The 27297-nt window shown below is 35.7% G+C and overlaps 4 protein-coding genes, 2 non-coding genes and 1 pseudogene across 7 annotated transcripts; 4 read left to right on the top strand and 3 right to left on the bottom strand.

Annotated features, from left to right (window-relative positions):
• The first annotated feature begins 1815 nt into the window (after positions 1-1815).
• Positions 1816-5250, top strand: LOC141682515 (large ribosomal subunit protein uL14). The gene is made up of 4 exons (XM_074487207.1): positions 1816-1966; positions 2046-2330; positions 3449-3490; positions 5030-5250. The coding sequence occupies exons 1-4, from the start codon at positions 1954-1956 to the stop codon at positions 5110-5112; spliced, it is 423 nt and encodes a 140-aa protein (XP_074343308.1). The 5' UTR covers positions 1816-1953; the 3' UTR covers positions 5113-5250.
• On the top strand, positions 2818-2964 carry LOC141688272 (small nucleolar RNA snoR137). The gene has a single exon (XR_012561728.1). It is a non-coding gene; the product is annotated as a small nucleolar RNA snoR137 (small nucleolar RNA).
• Positions 3054-3196, top strand: LOC141688271 (small nucleolar RNA snoR137). The gene has a single exon (XR_012561727.1). It is a non-coding gene; the product is annotated as a small nucleolar RNA snoR137 (small nucleolar RNA).
• A 96-nt stretch (positions 5251-5346) lies between the features above and the next one.
• LOC141682514 (uncharacterized) lies at positions 5347-8754 on the bottom strand. 2 transcript variants are annotated; one of them, XR_012559805.1, is made up of 2 exons: positions 6538-8754; positions 5347-6131 (listed from the first exon to the last, which is right to left on the bottom strand). XR_012559805.1 is itself a non-coding variant. In XM_074487206.1 (1 exon), the coding sequence occupies exon 1, from the start codon at positions 8574-8576 to the stop codon at positions 6696-6698; it is 1881 nt and encodes a 626-aa protein (XP_074343307.1). In that variant the 5' UTR covers positions 8577-8754; the 3' UTR covers positions 6407-6695. The 2 variants fall into 2 exon arrangements, 1 of the variants encoding a protein (XP_074343307.1); XM_074487206.1 differs by lacking the exon at positions 5347-6131 and having other exon boundaries at positions 6407-8754.
• Positions 8755-9717: 963 nt separating this feature from the next.
• On the top strand, positions 9718-14960 carry LOC141686568 (uncharacterized). Its single transcript, XM_074491592.1, has 9 exons — positions 9718-9721; positions 10447-10529; positions 11557-12264; positions 12351-12879; positions 12957-13033; positions 13115-13154; positions 13264-13321; positions 13984-14053; positions 14220-14960. Exons 1-9 carry the CDS (start codon positions 9718-9720, stop codon positions 14532-14534), a joined length of 1884 nt encoding a protein of 627 aa, XP_074347693.1. The 3' UTR covers positions 14535-14960.
• Positions 14961-18141: 3181 nt separating this feature from the next.
• Positions 18142-22319, bottom strand: LOC141683142 (uncharacterized; annotated as a pseudogene).
• Positions 22320-23960: 1641 nt separating this feature from the next.
• LOC141682609 (uncharacterized) lies at positions 23961-26324 on the bottom strand. The gene is made up of 4 exons (XM_074487297.1): positions 26097-26324; positions 25810-25889; positions 24565-25633; positions 23961-24487 (listed from the first exon to the last, which is right to left on the bottom strand). The coding sequence occupies exons 1-4, from the start codon at positions 26172-26174 to the stop codon at positions 24407-24409; spliced, it is 1308 nt and encodes a 435-aa protein (XP_074343398.1). The 5' UTR covers positions 26175-26324; the 3' UTR covers positions 23961-24406.
• Between the last annotated feature and the right edge of the window lie 973 nt (positions 26325-27297).

Raw genomic sequence — 27297 nt, 5'->3', positions numbered from 1 at the left:
CTGTGGGACGTATCTGATGATTTTTCAGTAGCAACTCATTCTTCTTTTCAACCACAAGAAGGAGAGATACCAGCTCGCCATATTTCTGAAAATTACGCTCCCTATATTGTTGAGCCAGGATCATAGTGTTGGGGTGAAAGGTTGAAAGGGTCTTTTCAATCATCTCAGCATCAATAATATTTTCACCACATAAAATTAATTTTGAGCTTATCTTGAAAATAGCAGAATTATATTCAGCTACAGATTTGAAATCTTGTAACTTCAAATTATTCCAGTCATATCGGGCAGATGGCAAGTGAACAAGTTTTTGGTGATCAAATCTATCCTTGAGATTATTCCAAAGGGTGAGTGGATTTTTGATAGTGAGGTATTCAGATTTTAGATCTTCGTGGATGTGACCTCCTCTATGCCCTTTCCCACGTTCATTCTTCAGGAATGACGTGTTATGTACTTCAGGTAACTGGGCAGAGCCTGTGGGACGTATCTGATGATTTTTCAGTAGCAACTCATTATTCTTTTCAGCCACAAGAAGGAGAGATATCAGCTCGCCATATTTCTGAAAATTACGCTCCCTATATTGTTGAGCAAAGATCATAGTGTTGGGGTGAAAGGTTGAAAGGGTTTTTTCAATCATCTCAGCATCAATAATATTTTCACCACATAAAATTAATTTTGAGCTTATCTTGAAAATAGCAGAATTATATTCAGCTACAGATTTGAAATCTTGTAACCTCAAATTAATCCAGTCATATCAGGCAGATGGCAAGTGAACAAGTTTCTGGTGATCAAATCTATCCTTGAGATTATTCCAAATGGTGAGTGGATTTTTGATAGTGAGGTATTCAGATTTTAGATCTTCGTGGATGTGATGCCTAAGAAAGATAATCGCTTTTGCATTTTGTTCAACAATTGAGATTTTTTTCGTGAATAGTATATTTTAGGCCATTAGCACTAAGGTGTAATTCCGCATCAAGCACCCATGACAAATAATTATTCTCGAAACATCCAAGACAACAAACTCTAATTTTGCAAAATTCGTCATTCTGAATAGATTTTAAATAAGATATAATATGTCACATAATATTTAAACAGACAAGTTGAAATAATAACTTTATACAAAAGTTACGACGGCATAGCCGACCATAAACTTTTGATTATTACTTGACGGCAGCGCCGTCTTTATAGTAGTATTACTTGACGGCAAAACCATATTTATAGTATTATTTGACGGCATAGACATCTTTATAGATTTCAATCAGTAACATAAATATGTAATGATATTTAGAATAAAATGAGGAAAAGAAAACGTACCTCTTTTATGAAATAGTTTTAGTTGATAGGAACTCGTGGGTCAGAATAAGTCGTAACTCTTTCGAGAATAAAGCTTTAGTTGGCAGAGACTCGTGCTGATAACGTGTTATAAACCTTGAATTGAAAATATTAGTTATGTTTAATGTAGAGGAAGTATATGATAATAGAAGATGGAGATAAAGTTGTGTTTCATTTCATTAGTTAAATGAGCTATTTATAATAGTTGGTTTACAAAGTTTACTAAGTAATTTAAATCTTCTTCATTAAGTATTACAAAAATTCCTCAATAAATTTTACAAGTCTTTCTTGATAAACTTTACAGGTCTTCCTCGATAAGCTTTAGAAGTCTTCCTCGGTAAGATTTGAGAGACTTCCTCGATACGCTTTGACAATCACTTTATATTTATTCAAATATTTTAACAAAAATATTTTTTTTCGTTAGTTAAAGAAAATAATAATTTTAAAAAATAAAAAGAAAACACTATTAAAAACGGAAGGGAACGACGTCGTTACAAGCATCCCCCAAAACCCTAAACCACAACCCCAATCACTCCATTTATAAATCTCTCTCGCCTCTTCAACAGCGCATCCCAGAGAGATCGAGAAAGAGTGGAGAGATCGAGAGAGATTTGATCAATCGCGATGTCGAAGCGAGGTACGCTAATCTCCCCACCTAAAAACCCAATCTTTCTCATCCCTCTCCCCCAATCTAACCTAATTCTCTCATTTTCCAGGTCGCGGAGGCTCCGCTGGCAACAAGTTCCGAATGTCGCTCGGTCTCCCCGTCGCCGCCACCGTCAATTGCGCCGACAATACCGGAGCGAAGAATCTGTACATCATTTCAGTGAAAGGAATTAAAGGAAGGCTTAATCGATTGCCTTCAGCTTGTGTTGGTGATATGGTGATGGCTACTGTTAAGAAAGGAAAGCCTGATTTGAGAAAGAAAGTCATGCCTGCTGTTATTGTTAGACAACGGAAGCCGTGGCGTCGAAAGGATGGCGTTTTCATGTACTTCGAAGGTATAATTTTTTTCGGGTTCTCGTGTTGATGGTGTTTTGTTTTGTTTGTGTAAATTGAGCTTGTTTTGGTAGTTTGGGATGTATGGAATTTTGTAAATTGAATTATGTACTTTGAAAGTGTAATCATTTTAACGCGCTTTCGGTGAGGTGGATTTTGTTGTTTTAAACCTGTTTTCTGTTTGATTAGGTGTGTATATGTTTTTGTTATTCAATGCTGTGTGTAGTTTGAGGTTTTGTATAATTAGGGCTTTTTAGCTCGGAAATGTAAATGTTCATGTTGCGTATGGCTTTGTTTGTGGTGAATTTGGTCTTGTCTTTCTTTTGATGAATTTGTAATGCGTACTTAAATTTTGTCTACATGTTTTATTAATTATAATTATTATTATCTGGTTTGATTTTCATTGGGGTCATTTTTTAAATTAATGTAACTGCAATGCTTATCTTTTCTGCAATTCGAGGTTCTACAGTTTGCTACTTATTTTTTTGTGTTGCTCCTTTAAGTTCGAAGTGACCATCGTGTACTATCATGTTATTGGTGGTCTTATATGATAGGAAGCATAAAGTAAGCTAAACCAGTTTATAACAGCATGATGTTTCTATTATGTCATTGTGTTACCTGTCTGCTGGTACATGTACCCTGTTTTTTGTTTTTGTAATTTGAATTTAAAATAACTTAACCGATTATTTTGGAATTTGAGCTTTAACATATTGCTGGTCTTTTGTGTTGCTTCTTAAAATCGAAAGTGACCATCATGTATTATGCCATTGGTGGTCTTATTTATCAAGAAGCATAAATTAAGCTAAACCAGTTTATAACAGCATGATGCTCTTATATGTCATTGTGTTACCTGTCTGCTGGTACATGTACGCTGTTTTATTTGTAAGAACACCTTACAATTTTATATGGGGGTGCTTTAAAAATTTTAAACTGCAACCAGTAGTCCATTGTTATTGGTCATGTCATGCAAAGGAAGATAAATTAACGAAGCCAATATATAAGAACTATGGTGCCAACATCATTGACGTTTAGACCCGTATTTCTTTGGTGGAGTTGCTTTTTTATAGATCTTACGATTAGCTTATTTGGCGGTGGTTGATTATTTTCTGTGTCTTTGCAGATAATGCGGGCGTCATTGTGAATCCGAAGGGGGAAATGAAAGGTATGCTGTAGTTTTTTTTATAATTGTCAGCTTTACGTTTCTAAACTCTTTTAAATTGATAAATGATTTGTCACCTTATTTTAATATGGAAACTTCTTTCATATGCTTAGTTTTTGATTTGTTGAGCTATTTCCATGCTTAATGCTCTATGCATTTTTCTGAATGATAACTAAAGAAGTAGGTGTAGATGGTCAAGAGTTGTAAATTATTTTATGTGACTGGTTGAACCGTTGTAAAGTGACTAAAGGTAAACACTTTAAAAAGCAAATGTAGATGTTCAAGAGTGATAACTATGAAGTAGATACTAATCATTTATCTAGGACATTATTTAGCCTGTTATCCAATAAACTATAAAATATGTAAGACCTAGTAAACTTCTTTTGATGTCTCCACATAGAGACCTTAATTTACTTGTAAATTATTCTTAAAATAAGATGGTGTAACAAACTAGCATATGCAACAATTTAATGTATTGTTGAGTATATATATGGCTACAATGTTAATGTGTCTTGAATATTTAGCATTACGACTCACATGAGGTAAGGAATCTGCTAGGGTAAAGCTAATGAATTTTATTGAATTCCTAATGTCAGTATTGTAATGCAACTTTAGACCACTTGACAAAAGCCTATGTAATAGATAGATTGTTTCCGACTATTAGTTTAGAGTTTAAACTAAATTGCAAGTGCAGTGTTACAAGTGAAGCTATTTGACGAGACATTATTTTTGGTCCATCTAAAGGTGCACAGGCATAAGCTTTAATATTTTAGAATATGTTCTATGTTGGATTTACATAGTTTTTTGTATTGAATTCCATTAAAGATTAGCAGCTTTTATTTTTATCAAACCCCTTAGGTCTAGGATCTTAAACCGTATTTATAACCAATATTTAATTATCTTACTATTAGCTGGACCATAGAGTTGTAAATATTTGAAATAAAATAATCACACATAACTATTATAATTATGAAGTGAAGAAGTTTGTTAGAAAATGTTTTACCAAGGGTCTCCTAAGTATTCAGAACATAATTTGGCGTCCTTTTGTCAGGAGAACATAATTTGGTTGTAGTTATATTTTTATAGGGTATTTTGTTAAATCTTTTGATGAGAAAACATCTTGAGAGCAAACTGTCTTTTGTAATGAGGTCAAGTTAATGCGTAATTATATCCCAAAATTAATTCCAAAATTATTGTGTAATTATATTTATATGTAGCTGCATATCCTCTCATAGTGCAAGGAGTTTATCTTTGTATATTTTTCATCCAATACAGTTAAATTATGTTTTTGTTTTAAATATTGTTGATCCAAGACACTGGTGTATGAATAATTTGCATGTTCACTCATTGCTGTTTGGTGTTCATTTTTCTATATATGTTCAGATTACGTAAATTTTGGAGGATCATAAAATGCCATAGTATGCATGCATGTTTTTTTTTACATCTGATCTTTCTAAAACATGGATAGTTTAGTATGAAAAAGGTTGGCCAAACATACTGGTTTTTGTTGATAAAATTTATGGGTTTGTTCTATGATTGTAGGATCTGCTATTACGGGTCCAATTGGGAAAGAGTGTGCTGATCTTTGGCCGAGGATTGCAAGTGCTGCTAATGCTATCGTGTGATTGCACTTTGAAGTTTTAGATTAGTTGCCATGGTTATTAGTCTGGATTTTTGTGCTTTAACTTTAATGTGTTCTGTAAGAATCATCACTGCCTTTTTTTTGGTTATGGATTTATAATCTCATTTTTGTTTTTTCTGAAGCAATTTTAGTTTATTTTGCAAAGGAGAATCATTGAGTAGAGAAAAGGTACTTGCAGTTGCAGCAATCTTTTTGCTATTAAACATTGTCACTCGGATTTAATTTGCCTCCCAAATCTGGCCATAATAGAATGGCTTCCAAATAATTAGACAGGAATACCAAGAGTAAAAATGTCTAAAAGTTCATGATTTTTAATATAAATTATTCAATGATCATTATCAACTATATATATTGGTGTGTTATAAATCTTAATGTGCGGGAGTATTGAAAATTATCAATCTCATTCGATGGCAAAGCGTAACTCATTCAAGGTAGCAGGTAGAGCACCCCAGAATCTGGGGTAGAGATCCACAAAAACCGGATCGGTCCAGATTCGGGTCCAGATACCGATCACGTACGGTCCATAGACCTGAGACAGCTTCAAACTATAACAATCTCATCTGCAGACGGTCCATAGACCTGAGACAGCTTCGAACTGTAACCATCTCATCTGCAGATGAGATCACTTGGTCAGGCCAACCAAACTTGAAAGTTACATCTGGAACGCTATCCGTGAATCAGCTGCAGCACCACCTTGGTTGAAAGCTATCTGGCATCCAATGGCGGTAAAATCTTCTCCATGCTTTGGTTAGCGTCTAAAAACAGGCTCACGACAAAAGATCGAATGGTAAATTTGGTGCGACTGTCACAACCCTTTATGTGATTTATGTAGTTCGGATGCTGAAGGTGCATAGCATGTTTCCACAACGTGTTCTTATGCAATTGCTATACATGCTATTTGGTTGGAACGAAATAGTTGAGCACATGGAGGAAAAGCTAAGACAGCCACTGCATGTCTGGAGGAAATCAAATGCGAAGCGAGAGAGATTGTTTAGCTGCAGTCTGTTCAAAAATGCAGTTAGAAAGAATTGGATTGTTAGCTCATTTGTACTAAAATTTCAAGGTGTAGCAGCCTGGTTTTATTAATGTGTTTTTGCGATTATTGTGACACTGGTAGCAGTTTAAGTTTAAGGAGGAGCCTGTTCCTTAACTTTACTGGATTATCTCCTTTATGTTACCTGGTTTTCATGAAATAAAAAATTTATTTCATGAAAACCAGGCAACATATCTGTAGTAAAAACAGCGCTTTTTTGATACAGTTACTTTAATTATAGGTCTGAAAAGTGAAATTAGTTCTTTAATTCCAAATCATCCTCCAGAGTTTAAAATTGACAAACGAGCATACAAAAAACACACTTTAACAATGAATACATATTAGCTGCTAACATTACTAAGGAATTCAACATACCTGTGAACAATGTTCAAAAATACGAACTCATATCATCAAGTTCACATCGAACTTAGATGCTTCCTATCCAAGTTCATTTATTATCATAAGGTAGCTCATCAGTCAATTTCATCCAACAGTCTTCCTCAAAATCTGAACAAAGTACACTGGAGGCATTTTTATCTTTCAACAGCTGCCTTGATGTCGGGAAAACGCTCAGACCAGCGAGAATATCCTGAAATAACAATCTCATAGAGATCTGCTTCAGCTTCTCCAGACTGATCCTCGTCACAAAGAGTCAAACTTCTCTTGAAGAGTTGACAGAGACCAGCCAGCTTGCCACTATCAAATCCTGATTGTCTTCGAAGAGTGTCCTCAGATATGAAGTCTAAAAGCAAGGCAGCTATACTAGCAGCCATCATTATAATAGGTTTGTCACCAGTATTGCCTGTCCAGTAAACCAATGCTTCCAAGAGTTCCGCTACATCAGCACCATCAAAAGTAATCGAAACATCTTCTCTCTTTAGTAAAACATTCATAAGCGTATCACAAGCCAGATATACCAAACTACCGTCATTAACATTATCACCACTAAGATTAATCAGCTTAATGAGACATCTTACAACAGCTTTATGTGATCCAGAAGAAGCTACAACAAGACAACCATTGACTTCCATTGTTATTTGACATAGCAAAGGAAGCAAAAAGCAGATAGCCTGAAAAGGGCCTTGCTCGTCTTCACCTTCAATCGAGAGCATAAAATCCAAAAGCGCTGTAACCTTTTCCTTGCACGCATTGGGCGTTTCTGCAAGATAACTCCCAATAACCCGCACTGACGCAAGAAGATCATCTCCTTTTCTTTGTCCATGAACCTTAGCATCTTGTATATACTCAAGGATGACACCAGTCGTCTCATTAAGCCCATTTATGATCTTAATAAAAGTGCTCTCGCTAATAACATCACCTTCATCTTCAGCAACACTTGCAATCATTTTCACAATACTTTCTACCAACGAAAACGCTACACAAAGATTCCTTTCCTTCGAAACAACATCAGCAACAACACTCGATGAACTTGTAGAAGCTTCAAATTTCAAATAAGCTAAATCATTGAGAAGAACAGCAATCTCAATCCTAGACGACTCCAAAACAAGCAACACACACCTATCACCCGGCACAACAGCCCCTTCCACACCAGGCAAATTCATCCGCCCAAAAAACCATTCCTTACCAACTATTCCCACAACAGCCTCAGCCACAATAAGCGCGTGAAGCTTTTCCACAGGCGCCACACGATTCTGCAAAATCGCCACAACACCAACACGCACATAATCCGACCACACATCACTCTTCCTCACCCTCAAAGCATCACAAACAGGTCCCCCATACTTATTTCCCAAAATCGCAGACAACAAATGAAGCGCCTCAAATTTCACATTACTATGCAAAACCGCAAACTGCCTACCTACACTACCAACAATCACCGCCATCTCATCCGCGTACTTACTAAACAAAACCTCAACATCATATCCACTCACAACCAACTCAACAAGCCTAATAACAATCTCAATTACACGCGAATCATCATTAAACGTCTCAATTCTCGACGCTAACAAATTAATCCCTCCGCTCTCGACAAAAACCCTAACTCCATCACAATTTCCACTAACTACCAATAACATAAATTCACAACATTCCTCAACACACAAACACAAATTCCTCGATAAAACCTCGAAAATCAAATTCAATTTCGACAACATCTCATTCGAAGCAGCGATTACCGGAACACGACAAAACGAAGCAAGTAAAGTAACAGCAAGTTGTAAATAAGCATCACGATTATCGAGTCCAGATTTAACTAATTTACCTTTTCCGAGACCTGTATTGAGGAGGCGCGTGAGGAATACGTCTCCGACGGCGTCGTAGATGGAGGAGATTGAGGTGACGTCATCGTTGTTGATGAATTTGGTGACGAGGAGAAGGCCGGCGAGTTTTTGTTCGTCGCGGTCGGCTTTTAGGAGGTTTAAGCAGTCGGTTAGACCGGGCGGTGGTTGAGACATCGGTGACGGAGGAGTCGCCGGAGAAGATGGAGCTTTGTAACGGTGGAGATTGAGTGACGGCGATAGTTTGATCGGGGTTTAATGTTTGATTTTTTATATTATTATTATTATGAATCAACTTACGCTGTTATTACATTTTTTTCACGATTTTTGATTTTTGTACTTTTTCGAAAACAAAAATGCATCAAAAGCTAGAAATTCAAATAGGAGTATATTAGAATCAGAGGCTCAGAGCAAAATAGTATAAAAACTTTTATTTCAACAACTTTAGTTGTCGTCTAATTAATTATAAACATCCTATTACCAAAATTACTAAATCGAAAAATTCCTGTAAAACAAGACAAGTATGTCTCCCTACATTTCAGCTCAGTCGGTATAAGAGTCGATCTAATTTTTTTTGGAGTGGTAACAAAATTTATTGACGCCTCTTTCTTAACCGGAATCTTTACTCTCCAAAAAATATTATATAACACATCTTTGATCATGTCAAGATCATACTTAAAATCTAATTATTTTTTTACAATGAAGAGTATATGTTCACCAAATATATTCATACGAGATAAGCATAAAGGACAATGTGTACATTCCGAAAATGAGGGGATCATACTTCTGAAGTGCAAAATATCTGATATTCAGCTGACGTCATACGTTGTCCTATACCTTCTTTTTTTTGCTAAATAAGTATTCAATACCTTATTTTTAGCCCCTAAATACTTAAATATTGCTGCTTATTCTCTGAAAAAATCATACACAATACGTAAATTCTTACACACGCATAGTTAAAGTAACAATCTAATCTGCTAAATATAGTGCATTGATTTTGGAGGACATATCATTTAGTAGTTAACTTTGAATTAAAATTACATTTTATATACTAGTACTACAGTAGTAAAACCGGTTGTTGTTTAAACCTGTAAAATCAGTTATTTAATTAATATTTGCGGTCAATTACGTTACCATATTTTAGAAATCGGAACACAACCATTGAAAATTGTTATATTTCAAAAGTCGATGGAGATAACGATTTGTGATTTATTGAATTTTTTTAAAAATTTGTAAAATAAAATATTGAGTTTAATGTTGCTAAGTACGTACTCACCTAAGTTAGAGGAGTACCCATGTTTTTCAATGTTAATGCACGATGGGTATATCTGTAAGTACACAAATTGATTAAAAAATTTCTAATTTTATCAATAAAATATTCTGCGTATTCATGTAACTGTCCTAAGTATATTTCGGAACATTTTTTTTATATTTATATAATGGGATATTTATTTAAAAACTAATATTATAATTGATGTTACCTTATTAAAAAAATTCTCCTTACTAATTTTTATCATAAAATTTATAATTTAGTACATTTTGTATATATATATATATATCCAACCAATATGCTTTAATATATTCCTGAAAAATATTTTCTTTGAATAATTTATCCAGCTCATTTGATTTAATTTTTCCGATTCATATTGTTATAACTTATTAATCCTTGAAATAATATAGATACTTTTGGGAATTTACCAAAAATACCATTTTTAGCAAAATATTTACAAAAATACGAACGTGAGTTGCATATGAAGTTACAACGGTTGTATATAGTGGTTGCATACGAGATTTATCCGTATTTTTGCAAATATTTTATGCAATTTGGTATTTATGAAAAAATCCTTACTTTTATTACAAGATTTTCCAAAAATATAATTACCAAGTAGTATATCCTCTGAGAGTCCTATGTTTTTGTGTGCCATGTTTGGATTGCGACAACTACAATCTCCATATGTCAGCCTCAGCCTGACTCCGCGTGTCTAAAACAGAGTCGGGCAATGACATAAGTACAACAACAACTATATAATATAACGTTGCAACATAGAATTTGAATTTGGGGACTCAAACCCTGATGCCTGTCCTTCGCATATTCAGTTTTTATGCTACTTTGTTTATTTTCACTTTTTGGTATGTACTATTGAACTACTCATTCTCAATGACCATTGTTTTATTTTTGCGTTTTGATGCTTTTAAGGTACTTCTTTTTCTTTTTGGTTTGATTTGTTAGTGTTTGTTATGTGTTTGCTACTGTTTATGCTCTGTACAAGAATTCTAGTTTTTGCTATCTGATTTGGATTGGTTTTTGGTTAGAGTCTTGTGTTTGTATATAGGAGAGAGAGGGGGGGGGGGGAGGGAGAGAGAGAGATGAGGGAGAGATAGGGGGAGGGAGGGACAGAGAGAGATGAGGGAGAGATAGGGGAGGGAGAGAGAGATGAGGGAGAGATAGGGGAGGGAGAGAGAGGGAGAGAGAGAGAGAGAGAGAGAGAGAGAGATGAGGGAGAGATAGGGGGAGGGAGAGATAAGGGGAGAGAGAGAGAGGGAGGGAGGGGGGAGGGATAGGGAGAGAGAGGGGAGGGAGAGAGGGAATTTAAACTGTTGCAAGTCTGAATGATGTACTTTTACAATATCAAATATTTGATATGGTTAGTAATGGATTGAAAATATTGAGAACTGTTTGTCAAGTACTGTTCTTGTTTTACACCGCTAGCCTTTTGATGCTTGTGGTTGAGTGCATAGGCACACAAAGTTTGGTGGAGTATATGATTTCAAATATGCCGAGCTGTGTGTGACATTTGTTATCCCTGGTAGTAGTGTAATAAGGCTGTAACATGCAGTAGTTTAAGAGAAATAGTATGTCCTGGCGCATCAACTATAGGTCGGAGAACTAGAAAATTTAAGAGAATTGTGTGATGTTAGGAACTATTATAGTTGCAGTAGATTGCATCGTTGGAAATTAATTTATTTGGATACGATATTTGATATATCGTTGTCATTATCTATGTTCACCATGACATCTACAACCTTTTATTGTAGGTAGCAAACATTGCCTAGAGGTGCTTTGACAACAGTTGGCTAATTAATACCTGCTGATTGCTACAATTCTATCATCTCAAGAGTGGTCATAATGGATGCACAACCTGTTTTATCTTTCCAGAGATCAGGTGCTAGGCAACCTAGTAACCATGAAACTATTGGAGTTCCATATTCGTATCAACCTTCTCGTTCCACCTTCCAAGAAGAGATATCTCCAAAGTTGCTGAACAATCAAGCAGATTCCACGGAAAGGGAACTTATTTCAAGTCTTTCCGAAGTTACACCTTTTTCATATAATCATGGAGCTGTTGGTCACATATTCTCTGGATTCTCTAAAGATTGTCATTTCTCCTATGCCTCAGCCCATGAAAAGCATTCACAGAAGTCCCGTTCCATTTCTCAGACAGCAAATGCTAAAACATCTCTGCTAGTACAAGATACATCTGCTGAAATCTCCAAGGATCTTCATTTTTCCAGTGCCTCGCCCCATGAAAAGCATTTAGAAAGGGGTCCTTTCATTTCTCAGACATCAGTTATAGGAAATAGTTCTTGTAACCCTGTACCTGGAGTACTGCATTCTTCATCATCAAGTCGCTATACTATGGAAAACAACTCCTGGTGCTCACATATGCTTCCTGATTTTGTTGACTATCCTATGACGGCTGAAGGAAATAATTGTACAGAGGGTGGAGATATTAGCAGTTTTGAAGGGCTATCTGAGGATTGTAGTATGTCCAGTAGTTTGTTAGATCAATTGCTGAACGAGGATGCTCTGACTTCAAATTGGGATCACAGTGAAAATAATGGTTGTATAAATTCAGAGCTGCAGGTCAGGTTTCATGAAAGAAAATATATTTATCAAGTTATTGATAATTTTTGTAAGTAGTAAATAATTATACTTTTTTTTAACCTCAGTTACCATATCACGTTCCTACGTTATCTATGGATCACCCTGTGCAGCCACCCCAGGTGCAGCAGCAGCCTCCGGTATCTCAGCATTCACATGTATATCAGCAACCCCCTGCATTCCAGCAGCCACAAGTACATGAGCAGTGTTCCCCTGCATTTAAAGAAATTTGCACCACACAATCTATGACTTACACAGTGCAACAGCTTCAAGTACATCAGCAGTCCCTAGCGCTCCAGCAACCACAAATGCATGAACAGCTTCACCATGTATCTGAAGAAAGACGAAATGCACCGTCTATGGGTCACACTTTGCAGCAACCCCAAGTTCATCAGCATTCACAAGGATATCAACAGCTCCAAGCACTCCAGCAATCAAAAGTGCATCATCAGCTTCTCCTTGCATCTTCAGAAATATCCACTAGTGGTAAGCAATTATCCTCATCAAGTAGTACATCAACCAAGTCACGCATGCGCTGGACATCAGAATTGCATGAAACCTTTGTAGAAGCGGTCAACAAGCTTGGTGGAAGCGAAAGTACTATCTTCCTCTTGCTGTGTTTTATGCTGCAATACATATGATTACTATAACTGACTTTCTAATCTAAATCACAGGAGCTACTCCCAAGGGTGTGCTGAAGCAAATGAAGGTCGAAGGTTTGACCATTTATCATGTGAAAAGCCATTTGCAGGTGTGTTGTTGATTCTTTGTTCCGATATCATGTAAAGTAAATTATACATCTCTCAGTTTTGAAAATATTTGTAAATTGCAGAAATATCGAACAGCAAGATACAGACCTGAGGCATTAGAAGGTAACTAGACCCAGATCATTTTGAGTTTTAGACTTAATTGCAGTTAATCAATATTTGTTTAGAAGCATCGCTCATATTGGGATTCCCCTCTTTTCTTCCTTAAAAACAGGGTCTTCAGACAAAAACCAGAATCTTGCAGGATTCTTGTCATCTCATGACTCAAAAAAGTAAGTTTAATTATATTGAAGCATATTTAATCCCAGAACCTGAACATTTTTGGCTGAAGTTTCATGCTCGAATATTTTCAATATTTGAATGATGAAGACGGCACCCATGGTGGTGTCTCACTGTCTTATGCTAACAGCCTAACACTACTGTCACCACTCACCACCAAAGAAATGCCAAGAAAGCGTGCCTCCTAACTTATTCCTGGTTATTGAAATTACTTATGCTTTGGTTGGAATCAAGTCAAATATTGCATGTTCAATTTGTATTATTTCTTGAAGAGTACTTGATTCAAATTTATATCCCTAACTACAGAAAATTCTGCATTAATATGTATTCTGTTTGCCATTTTTGTTCCTTGTATTTCCCGCTTTATCTAATATTGTCACCTTAAGGTGCTGAAGGTTTGATGTAAAATCTAGGCCTATAACAGTATTATATGAACTAACCCCTGCAATGTGCAATCCCTTTAGATGTTAAAATTGTTCCTTTACTGGGACTTTTTGGATTAGAGTTATACTTCTGACAATTTTGTCAAATGGAGTATACATATTTGATATCCATGTAAAAAACATATAATTTGTTTTGTTTCAACCTGTTGATGGCCTACGTGAGTTGACAGGTCCATTTAAATTTATTACCTATTCCTCTGCTGTTTAATCAGGGATACTGTGATCACGGAAACACTGCGGATGCAAATGGAACTTCAAAAGAAATTGCATGAACAGCTTGAGGTCTTATTTCATATTCTTACACAGAAGTTTATTTTAGTTACAACCAGGATCGTGACCTCACCTCTTGTTTTAGTGGCTTTTATCCTCTGAAAATTGTAAAAAGTTAATGTCCATTATTATAGAAATCATCCTTTTATGTTGAAATCTCTAGACTTTGTCCTTTCAGATTCAGAAAAATTTGCAGCTGCGGCTAGAAGAGCAAGGACGATGCCTGCAGATGATGTTTGAAAAGCAGCAAGTATCTGGAACTGACAACCCATCTGCACAGTCAACTGTAGCAATTGAAAACAACCCCGCCCAGGTTGAGCTAAAAACAACACAGCTGCACCATCAGGTAACAAGGGATTCTCCAGATGACGTCGATACGGTATTAAAAGATGCACAGAAGGCACCTGAAATTGAAACCTCTGAGGATCTTGGGGCTAATGTTGCTGGGAGTTGTACTGTCCAACCAGCAAATCCTGTTATACTTATCGACTAAATTCTATTCTATTCATATCTCTTTAGAATTGAAAAGAGAAAATTGATATGTACGAGGCTCTAAGTAAAAAGTTAATTCTGGACGGTCTGGGATCCAAACTCATGTCCTCATCATCTTAGTCAAGTTGTCATGATCAAGGGGATTCGTATTTTCATTTTTGAGTGATAAGCAAGTTTTCGGTTTTGATTTCCGTATACTCCTACCAATGTTTGAGAACCTGTCTGGGGGCTCCTAACTTTTGTCCTCTTCATTTTAGTTAAGTGTCATGGTCAAGAGCATGCGACTTTTCATTTTTGAGTGATAATCAAGTTCTCAGTTTTGATTTCCATATTTGTGTACCATGTTCGATAATTTCCAAGGGTGAAGAGCATAAAGACTGATAGCAGCCTATTGTTTGCTCTTGCTTTATTATTAGACATATGCGTAGCTTCCTTTTTAGTATCAATCATTTATTCATATAAATATCTCGGTGATGTTTTCTTATTTTCTTTGTTTGGTGTGTAGTATGTTAGGTTCTTCATTTTCCTCATCTCATGAATTTACATGAACATCTGCATGCAGGGAGTTAATATGAAACTGTCATTTATTAACATGAAACTTTCTCTCTGTAGAATCAATGATGATTTATCGCTGAGTAGACTCTAATCTCTATGATCCTGTTAAAAGAATCTAATAAAGTAGCAATAAAATTGACAGAGAATTGGACTGAACTTGTCCAGTTGTCATTTGTTTTTTGTTACATTAAAACTTAATAAGTCTTGAACTTGCAATGTAATGTAGCAGGTTCAATATAGCTGTTCTGCAGAGTTTTTCTTTAAAGCAATATAATTTAACAGTTAAATACTAGAAAGCTGCTTCTATCTAGCAAATAGATTTGTTTGGTGATAATCTGGGAACATATGAATCTGGTACATGAAGATTACAACATCCTTATATGAAGGAGGTCCATAACGTGAAACGGGGCACATTGCAAATCAATAAATCCATGCTTCGGAGGTACTAGTGCTAAGCTCGGCCTAGCAATGCCATTGAAATTAACTTGCTAATTTTGTGAATTTATTTATCCTGTCCTTTTTTCTTGAGTATTGTCAATTGTGATTTACTTCAATTTTTTTTCAAGCTCCAGTGTTTTCGCAGCCAGTTTGAGTTCTACCAGCAGCAGGCAGTTCTTGAGCTAGAAAATCCATGGTGGGTTGCAAGTCAGGCGAGGAATGTAAATGTGCTACAGCTGTATTAAAAGCAAAGTTCACTTCTGCCAATGTGCCAGTAGGAGGCGAAATCTGTCGTTCTAGTACATCACTAAAGTCTAGATCATTTTCGAGCTACATGATAAAGACGATATCAACTTTCCTGCACACAGATATATGTTAAGTGATTGTATTGAAGCTGCAACAATGTCACTTAAGTCCAGTTGGTAATGAACTAAGGAGAGGACTTAACCAAGAGATAATCTTCAGATAAACCTAGCTCAGATAATTTGGTTAAATTGGAAAGGGACAAAGGTAAGGGTCCAGAAATTGAGTTCTCTGCTAAAGGCAAGTATACAAGTTTATTGCATTGGCCAATCTCTGGTGGAATGGTAGAACTTGAGCGATTTTTATGAAGATCAAGTTGCCGAAGCTCCTTGGTTGACCTATAGAAGAAGGAATTCTTCCTTCATAAAAAATGTACACAATCCAAGGATCTGAATTAGAAAGCAAACTCATAGCATCAGGGACGAGACCTGAAAATCTATTCCTTCCCGAGTGAAGAGCTTTAAGCTTTGAAAATTTTGGTTATACTTGCAGATAATTCCCCTTGAATTATGAGTTCTATTGAGATATTCAAGGTTACCCAGATTTCTGGAAATTGCTTCAGGTAGGGGGTCTGTAAAGATGTTTATTGAGACATCAAGATAAGTTAGGTTCCTGCAAGTGCAACCAAGCAAGCAGTCTGGGAATTTGAAGTCAATCTCATTGTAGTAAAAGCTTAGGCGTGTCCACAGAAGGCATACCAGCGATCTTGGACCAATCTAGAGTTTCCTAGTATTTCAATCCCAGGTCCAAGTACCATAACTTAAAAAGATTCTAACTTTGATATGGAATGTGATGTCGAGATAGTTGTAGAAAAAACTAAAGGTACTGGAGCTCTTTTAATGTTCAGTTTCTGCTCACTAAAAGTGTTTCTGCTGATACCAACACGGGTGACATCTGGGCAGGAAGTGAAACTAAATTTAGCAACTATCCATGTGAAGGGAGATTTATTTTGGTGTGTTCTTCCATCTCACATTTAACCATTTGTAAGTTCTATAACTCCCTTATTGTCTTACAAGAATGATCATGAACATGAATTGAAGGAATCTTTCTTGCACTAGGAACATATAGATATCATGAATGCTATTTTTACGTGATTTTATAGCTATGACATGTAGTGTCACTTACTGTACAATAGGACATACAAAAGAACACAGACTATAAATTCTGAATGTAATTTCTCTCGGCACTAACATCAGTGCTGTTTCATAGTGCAGGCAAAAATGTATCTACTGCAAAGCGAAATGATCAGATACTTTACATTTTACCATGGAAAAAGGCAAGATTTGCCAACACCAAATAACCATGGTCAAGTGCTCTGGCATATCTATATGGTAAGATTTACTTTATTCAATAGTACTTGGCAATTCAATAGAAAACATTGAAAGTGGTCAAGATAATGTAGTTTATGTATATGCAGGACGCCATAAGAAATGGTAGCATATGGACTAGATGTAATAATAACCCCAAAATTTAGACAATGGGATTAGACTACAATTATATTTAATCAAATTGAGGTTTAAGCACTTACCTCTACTTTGCATTTGTATCATGCCTCTAGTTTGCATTTGTATCATGCTATACAATTTTAATCTTTTTGACTTTGTAAGCAGATCATGATCTTGTCCATGTCTATTACATTTAGCCTTACATTCCAAGGAATTAATTTTGGGAAAAGAAAATTCACCTACGTATATTATTTTATGCAGTTAGCCTTACTCTTTGTTGTATATTTATATCGTATGCTTTCATGTTGAGTTTAGATTTATCAAGAACATGTAAACCCAGCATTCCTGCATACTATAAGGCTGCACATGCAAACACACAACATTCATGCATACTAGATTTGTGTTTACTTAAAGAAATCAATTGAGATTTAGTTCTTTGAGTATAATATAACATATTATTAGTGACATTTTAAAAACTTTCCAGGTTTTATCTCAAGATAGTTTGTGAGTTTTTACTAAAATAGACCTTCTTATGTAGTGTATGCTTAGATTTAATTTCTCGGGAGTAGGAAATACTGGTATGCTTGATATGATTTATAATTTTGTTGGAAATGATGTTTCTCTTCGAATATTTTGACAGATTCTTAGTGATTTGTGGAGGGCTCGTATCACTAAGTATAGTTAAACTTGAAAATTTCATCTAATTGTCTTAAGACCTCAGTATTTATCTAGTTTTTGGGTCTATGTCATGCTCGTTTGCTTTTATCCGATTCATATCTGCACAATGCTTTCTCATTCTTGTAAGTTAACTGCAACATCATAATATCTTTTCCTCCAAAGCTAGAGATTTGGGAGAAAAATTCATTTGATCTTGGCTTCTCGAGATTATTTTCATTTTAAAGAATAATAAATCAGAGCAAATTGGGTTGCAAAATATTAAAATTCCCTATAATAAACTTTTCTCTCAACAAAAACAACATAGTACATGCTGGTATAGATGTAATGTGGAACACACAAATAGAGATTTGGAGATCATTGCACAAAGCTGGTATGTTAAAAGCACACAAGTCGAAAGCTCCTAGCTTTCTTAGGTACAAGGGCTAGAGAACCTGTATCGTGATGTCATCATTACTCACTTTCTATGAAAATGCCATGGCTTACTTTCTGTTGGCTTGATGATTTACTTAGTTTGATCAGACCAAATTTCTCGGTCTCACGAGTTTGAATTCTAGCAGACAGTTCTTGAGCTACAAAACGCATGGTAGGTCTTGAATCCGGTGTGGGATGTGTACATGCTACTGCTGCATTAACTGCAAACATCACTTCATCTGCCAATGTGTCAGTAGGAGGCAAAATCCGTTGGTCTAGTACATCCTTAAAGTCTAGATCATTTTCCGCCATTGTTTTAGTTGATAGAGAAGATATCAACTCTCCTGGATGCTTTCCCATCATAAGTTCCAGTGCCACAACCCCAAAGCTATAAACATCACATTTCTCTGTTACTCGCATAGTAAATGCAAGCTCTGCACAAGGTTAAGTGATAACATGAGAATGACTGCTTGAAAGAATAATAAAAAAACACAAGCCTAAATAGTTTATGCAATATACCTGGAGCCATGTAGCCATAAGAACCTGCAACACTGGTCCAATTAGTTGAATCTGTGGTCAACAATCTTGCTGTGCCAAAATCAGAGAGCCGTGGTTCTAAATCTGACTCGAGCAAGATGTTATTTGGGGAAACATCTCTGTGCACTATAGGTGGAGTACAATCATGGTGCAAGTATGAAAGTGCATGACCTAATCCTTGAATGATCCTCAGCCTTGTATCCCAGTCTAGCTCAAAAGCCCCTGTTTTCGCTGTACAGCAACTTTCCCAGGCTTCCTTTCTCCATATATTCATAAACCAAGTACAGGCACCCCATCTTGGAGCAGGAACCATAGAGCTTAATTATGTTCCGGTGCCTAACTTCTGTCAGTGTTCGTATCTCATTTTCAAAGCTCCATCGATTGATATCTGGAACATCACTAGACTGTGGCATGCCAAGTCTTTTGACAGCTACAGTCTCTCCAGTCAGTAGAACAGCCTTATACACACTTCCAAATCCTCCTCTTCCAATGCAATACTTCTCATCGAAGTCTTCAGTGGCTTTTACAATATCCCGGAATGTACATCTTCCTTCTTTTCCCCAAATCAGTGACTCAGAGTTGTCAGTTATATCAGAACTTCTAGAATCATCATCATGCTGCTTAACTTTCTTATAGAAAAGTACATACACTGCAATGATTATTGCCAAAACTAAGATGCTGATAGCTGGAACAATGACTATTAGACGAACCTTGTTACCGGATTTTTGTGCCTTCTCAATTGTAGTTGGTCCACTACAAGAGGGCAATCCTGTTGCATTTCCGCACAAACCTTTGTTTCCGGTATAAGCATTCTCCAGTGCCTGCTCAAACACTTTTCCAGAAGGTATTGGTCCACTCAAGTTATTGTAAGAAAGGTCAATGAACTGCAAACTAATCATGCTTGATAGTGCACCAGGAATGCTACCTGAGAGAATGTTATGTGAAAGGTTGAGATTCTCCAATGACAATAGCTTTCCTAAGCTAGGTGGGATGATTCCAGAAAATGTATTGTTACTGAGGTCCAAAACATATTGCAAGTGAGAGAGGCTGCCAAGTTCAGATGGTATCTCTTTTGATAGGCGGTTGTTGCTTAAGCTCAAGCTCAATAAATTTACGCAATTTCCAAGACTTTTTGGTATGCTTCCTCCCAATTTATTTGTCGACAAATCAAGAAATTGGAGCATTGTTAAGTTGCCTATACTATCAGGGATCTCACCTGTCAAATGATTTGTGCTCAACTTGAGGTTGAACAATCGGCTAATATGTCCCAATTCACTTGGTATATCACCTGTTAATTCATTTGAATCCAGCTGCAGAACACGCAATCGAGTCAAGTTGCCTAGTTCAGCGGGAATTCGACCAGAGATCTTGTTTCCTGACATCTGTAAATTTGTGAGCATTTCAAATTTTCCCCACTCAGATGAAAGCTCACCTGTAAATTTATTTCCACTCAGAGAAATGAAAACAAGGTTTGGATGGACACCGAATGCTTCTGAGATATTTCCATAGAATTGGTTTCTTTCAAGGCGGACTCTGGTTAGTCCTGAGCAATTTTTTAGGCAATCTGGCAAAGGCCCGGTGAATTTGTTTCTATTCACTGTGAATTCAGCGAATAGCAAACTATTGCATAATCCTTTTGGTAATTCCCCAGAGAAGCTGTTGTTGGAAAAGCTGACATTAGCCAAGAAGAGATTGTTTTTCCCTAGGTCACTCGGGATTGTGCCAGAAAATTTGTTGGTAAACAGAGAAAGTGTCTCAAGATTTGGGAGGTCAGCAATGGTATCGGGCAACTTTCCATTTAACTGGTTAGTGTTTAGATCAAGAGTTACCAGAGTCGTTAAATTTCCTATCTCGGGTGGAATAGTCCCTCTGAGATTGTTGGAAAAGAGATTCAGAACCCCGATGCTTGCAAGATTTCCAATTGTTGGTGGGATTGGACCTGTAAGCTGATTAGTTGAAAGGTCTAATGACACCAGATATATCAAGTTTCCAATCTCTGAAGGGATTGGTCCTGAGAGCTTATTACCATACAAGAAAAGGTAAGATAGATTTGTCAATTTACCAATCTCGGGAGGAATATGTCCCCTTAAGTGATTGTTTTGAAGCTGCAACGATGTCAATGATGTCCAGTTAGTGATCAAATCAGGAGAGAGCTCACCAGAAAGGGAATTCTCGGATACACCTAGCTCTGATAACTTGGTTAAATTGGAGAGGGACAAAGGCAGTGGCCCAGTAAATGAATTCTCAGCTAGAGCTAAGTAGGTAAGCTTATTACACTTGCCAAGCTCAGCAGGGATGGTGGAATTCAAGCGATTTATTCGGAGATCAAGTTGCTGAAGCTCAATAAGTTGACCAATGGAAGAAGGAATGAATCCTTCAAATGAATTGTTATACAATTCAAGGATTGTAAGATTTGGAAGCAAACTTATAGCATTAGGAATTAAACCTGAGAATCTATTCCTTCCCAAGCGAAGATCTTTCAGCTTGGAAATCTTGGATATATTTGCTGATAGTGCCCCTCGAAATGAATTGTCAGTAAGATTGAGATATTCAAGGTTATCAAGATTGCTGAAGATTGTTTCAGGTATAGGACCTGTAAGGAGGTTTGATGACAAATCAAGATAAGTTAGGTTCCTGCAATTAAGTATGAAATCCGGGAATTTCAAGTCAATCTCATTGTAGAAAAAACTGAGGTGTGTCAGCCGAGGCATATCAGCAAACTTGGACCAATCTGGAGTAGCCAAGTAGTTTGACCCCAGGTCCAAGTACCATAACTTTTGAAGTTTGCTAACTTGGTATGGAATGGTACCATTGATATTGTTGTCGTAAAAGCTAAGATATCGGAGCTCTTTCAGATTTCCAATTTCTGGTGGTATGCCACCTCCAAAAGTATTGCCACTCAAGTCCAAGTAAGTGATCATGGAGAAACTTGTAGTTATAGATGGTAGTGGACCATCAAAATGGTTGCTGCTGATATCGAGACGGGTGAGATCTGGAAAGGAGGTGAAACTGAAAAGAGCAACTGTCCCGGTGATGTTTGCATCATGGAGATTGATCTTAGAGACTCTTCCTGCAGTATTGCAGCTAATGCCAGTCCATTTACAAAAGTTTCTGAGGTTGGAGAGGGACCAAGAATTGAGTGATGAAGACAAGAAGCTGTTCTTCCATTTCACAAGTGCTTGTGCTTCTGCTGTTGCTGATGCTGTTGCATCCAATGGAAATATAGACAATAAAAGAATATGAATCAGAACAACAAAAGGTTTCTGAAATGTCCCCATCTGTAGGTCATATTACAGGTTTTGTGGTGTTTAAACCTCTTGCACTAACATATATACATTGTTAGGAATAGCAAAATGGCTAATTGGAAGAAGAGATCACAGAAAAGGTAGAAAATCTACCCTTATGAAACATGATATGATCATAGGTGGGGGGACAAACTTTTCTCTTATTTTATGTTAAAAAAAGTTTGTAGGCATTCATAAATCATACCTAATGCTATGCACTTTGATTATATTTTCATATAAATTAAACTAATGACAACCTAGCAATTATCTGTTATGTAAAAGATGGAGAGTTGACATTTTGGCCTATAACATATTTGGTCAGAAACAGCAATCCTCTTCATTACAACTGTATATGATATTATATGAATTGGTGTTGCTAATATAAACAAATGCAGTTCCCTTACAAAACACATTACAGAAAGGCTATTATTTAGATGCACACAAGTGCAGAAACTGTGATTATAATTTCTTTTAGCACCAAAGTAAGTTGTTGCTTAGATTGTGCTGGCATAAACAGCATCTAGTACCTAGAATAAATAATAGAAAACACCCACTACATGAAGTTGATAACTTACTTTTATGATGTTAAAATCAAATCACAAGAAAAGGAAGAATTTGTATTCTATGTAATTATTTGTCAATGCACTTGCAACTTTAGTTGAAATCAACTTCAAATTGTAATAAACTTGAAAAGGAAAACCAGTGTTTCCATGTTCTTCACATAACTGTTCTAACAATACTCGGGAGTACTCGGAAGTTGGAGATTAATCGACTCGGATTTAAGTCGATACTTAGTTAAGTATTTAGATTTTGGAAACGAATTCTCGAAAAATCGACCGATTACTCGAATTTGAAAAATGCCGAATTCCGGTTTTACAACCTTAAATTTCATTTACATGATATTATGTGCCCGTTTGGAAAATCTTAAAATAAGTAATTTATGACTTAAAATGAATAAGTAACTTATAAGTGATATGTAAATAAATACTTATAATTTATATAAGTGTTTGGATAATTTCACTTATAAGTCAGAATTTTTTTAATTTAATAAATCAAAATAAATAATTTTTAAATATAATCATATTATTTCATGAATTTTAGATTAGATTAACATTTAAAAATATATTTTTAAAAATTAAAGTTAATAAAAACGCAAAAAATCAAAATAAGTTGAGAAAAAGTACGTCATTACTAACATTCAACTTATCAGCTTATAAATTGAAAATCGACTTATAAGTTAGGTACATAAACAGTCCTTGATAAGTATTTACGGGCTTATAAGTCAATAAGTTACTTATAAGTTATAGCCAAACGGACCCTATATATTTATGTAAACACAACTTTTAGCCTAACAACTTGGCAAGAAAGGGGGGAAAGAAAACTTTCTGCCTAACATGATATAAGTAATTACAGTACTAATTAGCTTAGTGAGCACATGGTATATTAAATAGTATGTTAACATACTACTCTTAATTTAGTGATTATTCTGGCTGCTACTTGACAGGAATGCTGATGTTAGACATGACCTGGGAGAATCCTTATTTATTTTATTCTTAAATTTATTTGTATTTATTTCTTATAAGGTGAGGACTTATTGGACTTGAGTTTAGAAACTCTTAGAAAAACAGTGGAATGTTGTCTTACTCTGAGTTGTTCAATTACTTTTCTCTCAATTTGCAAACACAATTGTCATATTCTCTAGCCTGTGAAGTCATATGCAGAACTAAAACAAAGAACAACTTCCTGTGGAAAACATATAATAAGAAGTGTTAACAATAATTGACTCATCAAACAGCTATCCTTGAATCTCATTCCTGCTGATGCAGAGTTGATCCATTGAACAATATCCAAAAAAATCTGGACACTGCTGACATAAAGCCTTGTGCACAGAATACAGCCCAGAAACTACAAATAAGATTCTGAGTTTTGAGAGAGCCCAGAAACTCGAAACATTATAAACTGTCAGATCATACGCCAGTACAATGCAGTTCTAGCACCATTCAGTACAATGCACTTCTAGCACATTCATAAAATTGCACAAACAGATAGCAAACATGTTGCTTGATTCGAAATAAGATCCAATAGAATATATATGAACAAAAAATTCACCCAAAAACTTTCTTACAATTCTTGAACATAAGTATCGGGTATATGGACTAAATAGACTACATATGCATAGAAGAGAGGCTCAAAAACCATTCCACAAAAATTGCTAGAAACAATCAAGCTTCAGCACTGCCGCCTTCTAGAGCTCTCTCCAATCTTTTCTCAAAAGGGGTGGCATGCCAATGTACCTTCTTATCCTGCAAATTAAGAACGAACTTAATTAGTACAAATGCCTATGAATAAATAGCCGTAAGTAGTCGCTAAATGTATATACCTCTCTGTATTTGCTGGTTGTGTTTGGTATGCCTTTATAGGAAGTAGGAGAACATGAACTCTTCTTTTTACAAGAAGTAGCGGAGCCGCAATCCTCGACTTCATTCCCATGTTTCCAATAGGTTCCAACAGTGCCTATAATAGGCATATCATCAGGGTTTCGTCTTGGTGACTTTCTAGGCGAGGGCGATGCTGAAAAAAGTTTGACCTCCTCATGCGTCCATGCACCTAGTATTGGCCTGTCTTCTATGTTCCTAACTGGAGGCGACCCCTGGGACATATTGTACTCAGTTTCCCCAACTGGTCTTGTCTTTGTTCCAGATGAAACCAGCCAATTTGAGAGACTGGAATCGACACTTGTCTCATTGTTCTGATCCTCAGCTTGATGATGGGACAAAGGCTTGCAAGTAAATGACGACTCTTTAATTTTTGGTCCTGAACTACATGATATACGAGGTGCTTCCCCATCTGCAGCCAAATTCTCCTTTTCTCGTGGCTTCGATGGCTGCAACCCCTTCCCATTTACAGCTTTCCATTGGTTAAGATTCCCAACTGGACTCGGCACATTCTCAGAAAGTTCAGAACAAACGGCAGGACTGCTCACCTCTTGCAAATCCACTCCCGTCAATGACAAGTCTTTTCTCGACTCCAGTGATGCAGTTGGAATAGCCTCTGACCAAACTTCTCCACATAGCATACCCTCATCACCAGTCTTGTCATCAAAATCATCTTCTACGTCACCTACAGCACCATCCTCATCATCACAATCTATAGCCTCATCATCACTATCTCGCAAATTCTGATACCGATTGTTCTGAGTCTGAGGGTAAGAACCAACATCCGAACTACTTAAATCACCCACACAAAAAGTTACAGATTCACTTGAATCACCAATTCCATCTTCATTCTTCCTCTCATCATCATCATCATCATCATCATCAACCACATTGTTGCTATCCACCAGTGAATCAGTACTTCCATAACAAGAAATATCAAACGTCTCAACATTCGAGTCAAACTTAACCCTCTTCTGCTTATTCAAGCTCAATTTCTTCTCCACACACTTCTCACTGCATCAAAAACTCACACACCATTATAAACAATTCACAAAACGCAACCGCCCTCTTCCACAACTTAATTATTCTTCCAAAAACAATACCAATAAATCACTTCAAAAAATCCCAACATTACAATTTTATAATTTTCCACACACACACATATAAACACACGAAATCAAAAATCTAACCTCGATTCCGAAACTAAATTACTGCCCTTTTCTGCAGCACATCCTACTTGATCAACACTACTAATATTACCTCCATCTATCTACAATCACAAAATCAAAAACAAAAAAAACCCAGTAAACACTATAAATTTACACATAAAACAGTAAATAATAATCTTGAATTTTTAACTAAATTTCAAGAACATAAAATAATCACATACATTAAAGACAGTAAATTTAACATCACTAACAACAAAAGATTGCATCATTCACTAAAACAAGAAAAAGGGTATCAGAAAAGAGCTTACTTTCCGACGAGGGCTGCCGGAATTGTGCTTTTTCCGGCGCTTAGAACTCAAGAAACACCCAAGAAAACAGCCACCCATTAATGAAAACACTTAAAGCAATAATTTTCTTGAAAAAAAAGAGTGATTTTTATTTGGGTTGTGATTAATATTTATAATTGTGGTTTCGAGATTTTATAAAAGTTGTGATCAATTTAAAGGGGGTGAATGTGGAGGGAGCGTATGAATTGTGGTAGGGTTTCATCAATTGGCTCCATTGGGCCTTTTTAATTTTATTCTAATTAAATTAAATTAATTAATTAATATTTTATTTTATAGTGGGGGTTTTGTTTTGAATATTGAAAAGATAAGTAACCGTTACTTAAGGTAACATGTATTATATGTTCTTGAAAATAAATTTAGATACCATATCTAAAAAAATTAATGAACAGAAAGAAAAAAAGAAAAAAAGTGTTTAATGCTAATGGATAGAGGTGGAGTACAACTAATAATGGTTTAATTTTAATTGGAGATATAAAGAAATATTTATTTTTCCGAAAAAATTGAAAAAGGGAGAATCCAATAACATAGTTGTAACAAACTTGGAACAATAGCTCTTAATCCTCCTTAAAATAAGATTTAATTTGAAGCACAAAAAGTTTAGAGCATTTTTGAAAAATATGGAGGCTAAAAATATTTTTGTAATAATTTTTTTTTTTTGCAACTATACTATTTTATAATAAAACCTCTATACAGTAATATTCTTGTGACAGGGAAAAAATATAATTATAGAGAGTTTATTCTTAAGTAAAGCATTGTTGTAAAAATCGGGAATCGGGGAAGATCGGTCGAGCTACCGATTTAGGATTAATTGAAAATCGGGGATTAATCGGAAGGATTAATCGGGGTAAAAATCGGATGTATTATAATATTAAATTATATTTAATATATTATTATGATTATATTAGTTATTTATTAACAAATATATATTTATTATATCATAATTTCTATAATTATTCATATTTAAATTAATATAGTATTTTAATTTTAATAAATAATTATATATACTGCAATAAAGAAAAATTAGTAAAAATAAATCGGATTTCAAAAATCGAATCGGTCGGATACTTTGTAGGGGATTAATCGGCGATTAATCGGGGATTTTTTAAAAATTGAGAATTTTTAGAACACTGAAGTAAAATAACATATAAATTTAAAATTTAAA

Source organism: Apium graveolens, chromosome 9, assembly GCF_009905375.1.
Source record: "Apium graveolens cultivar Ventura chromosome 9, ASM990537v1, whole genome shotgun sequence".
In the NCBI taxonomy this organism is placed as follows: domain Eukaryota; kingdom Viridiplantae; phylum Streptophyta; class Magnoliopsida; order Apiales; family Apiaceae; genus Apium; species Apium graveolens.
Note: the sequence above shows the minus strand (reverse complement) of the source record. Positions and strands in the feature narration are given on the sequence as shown.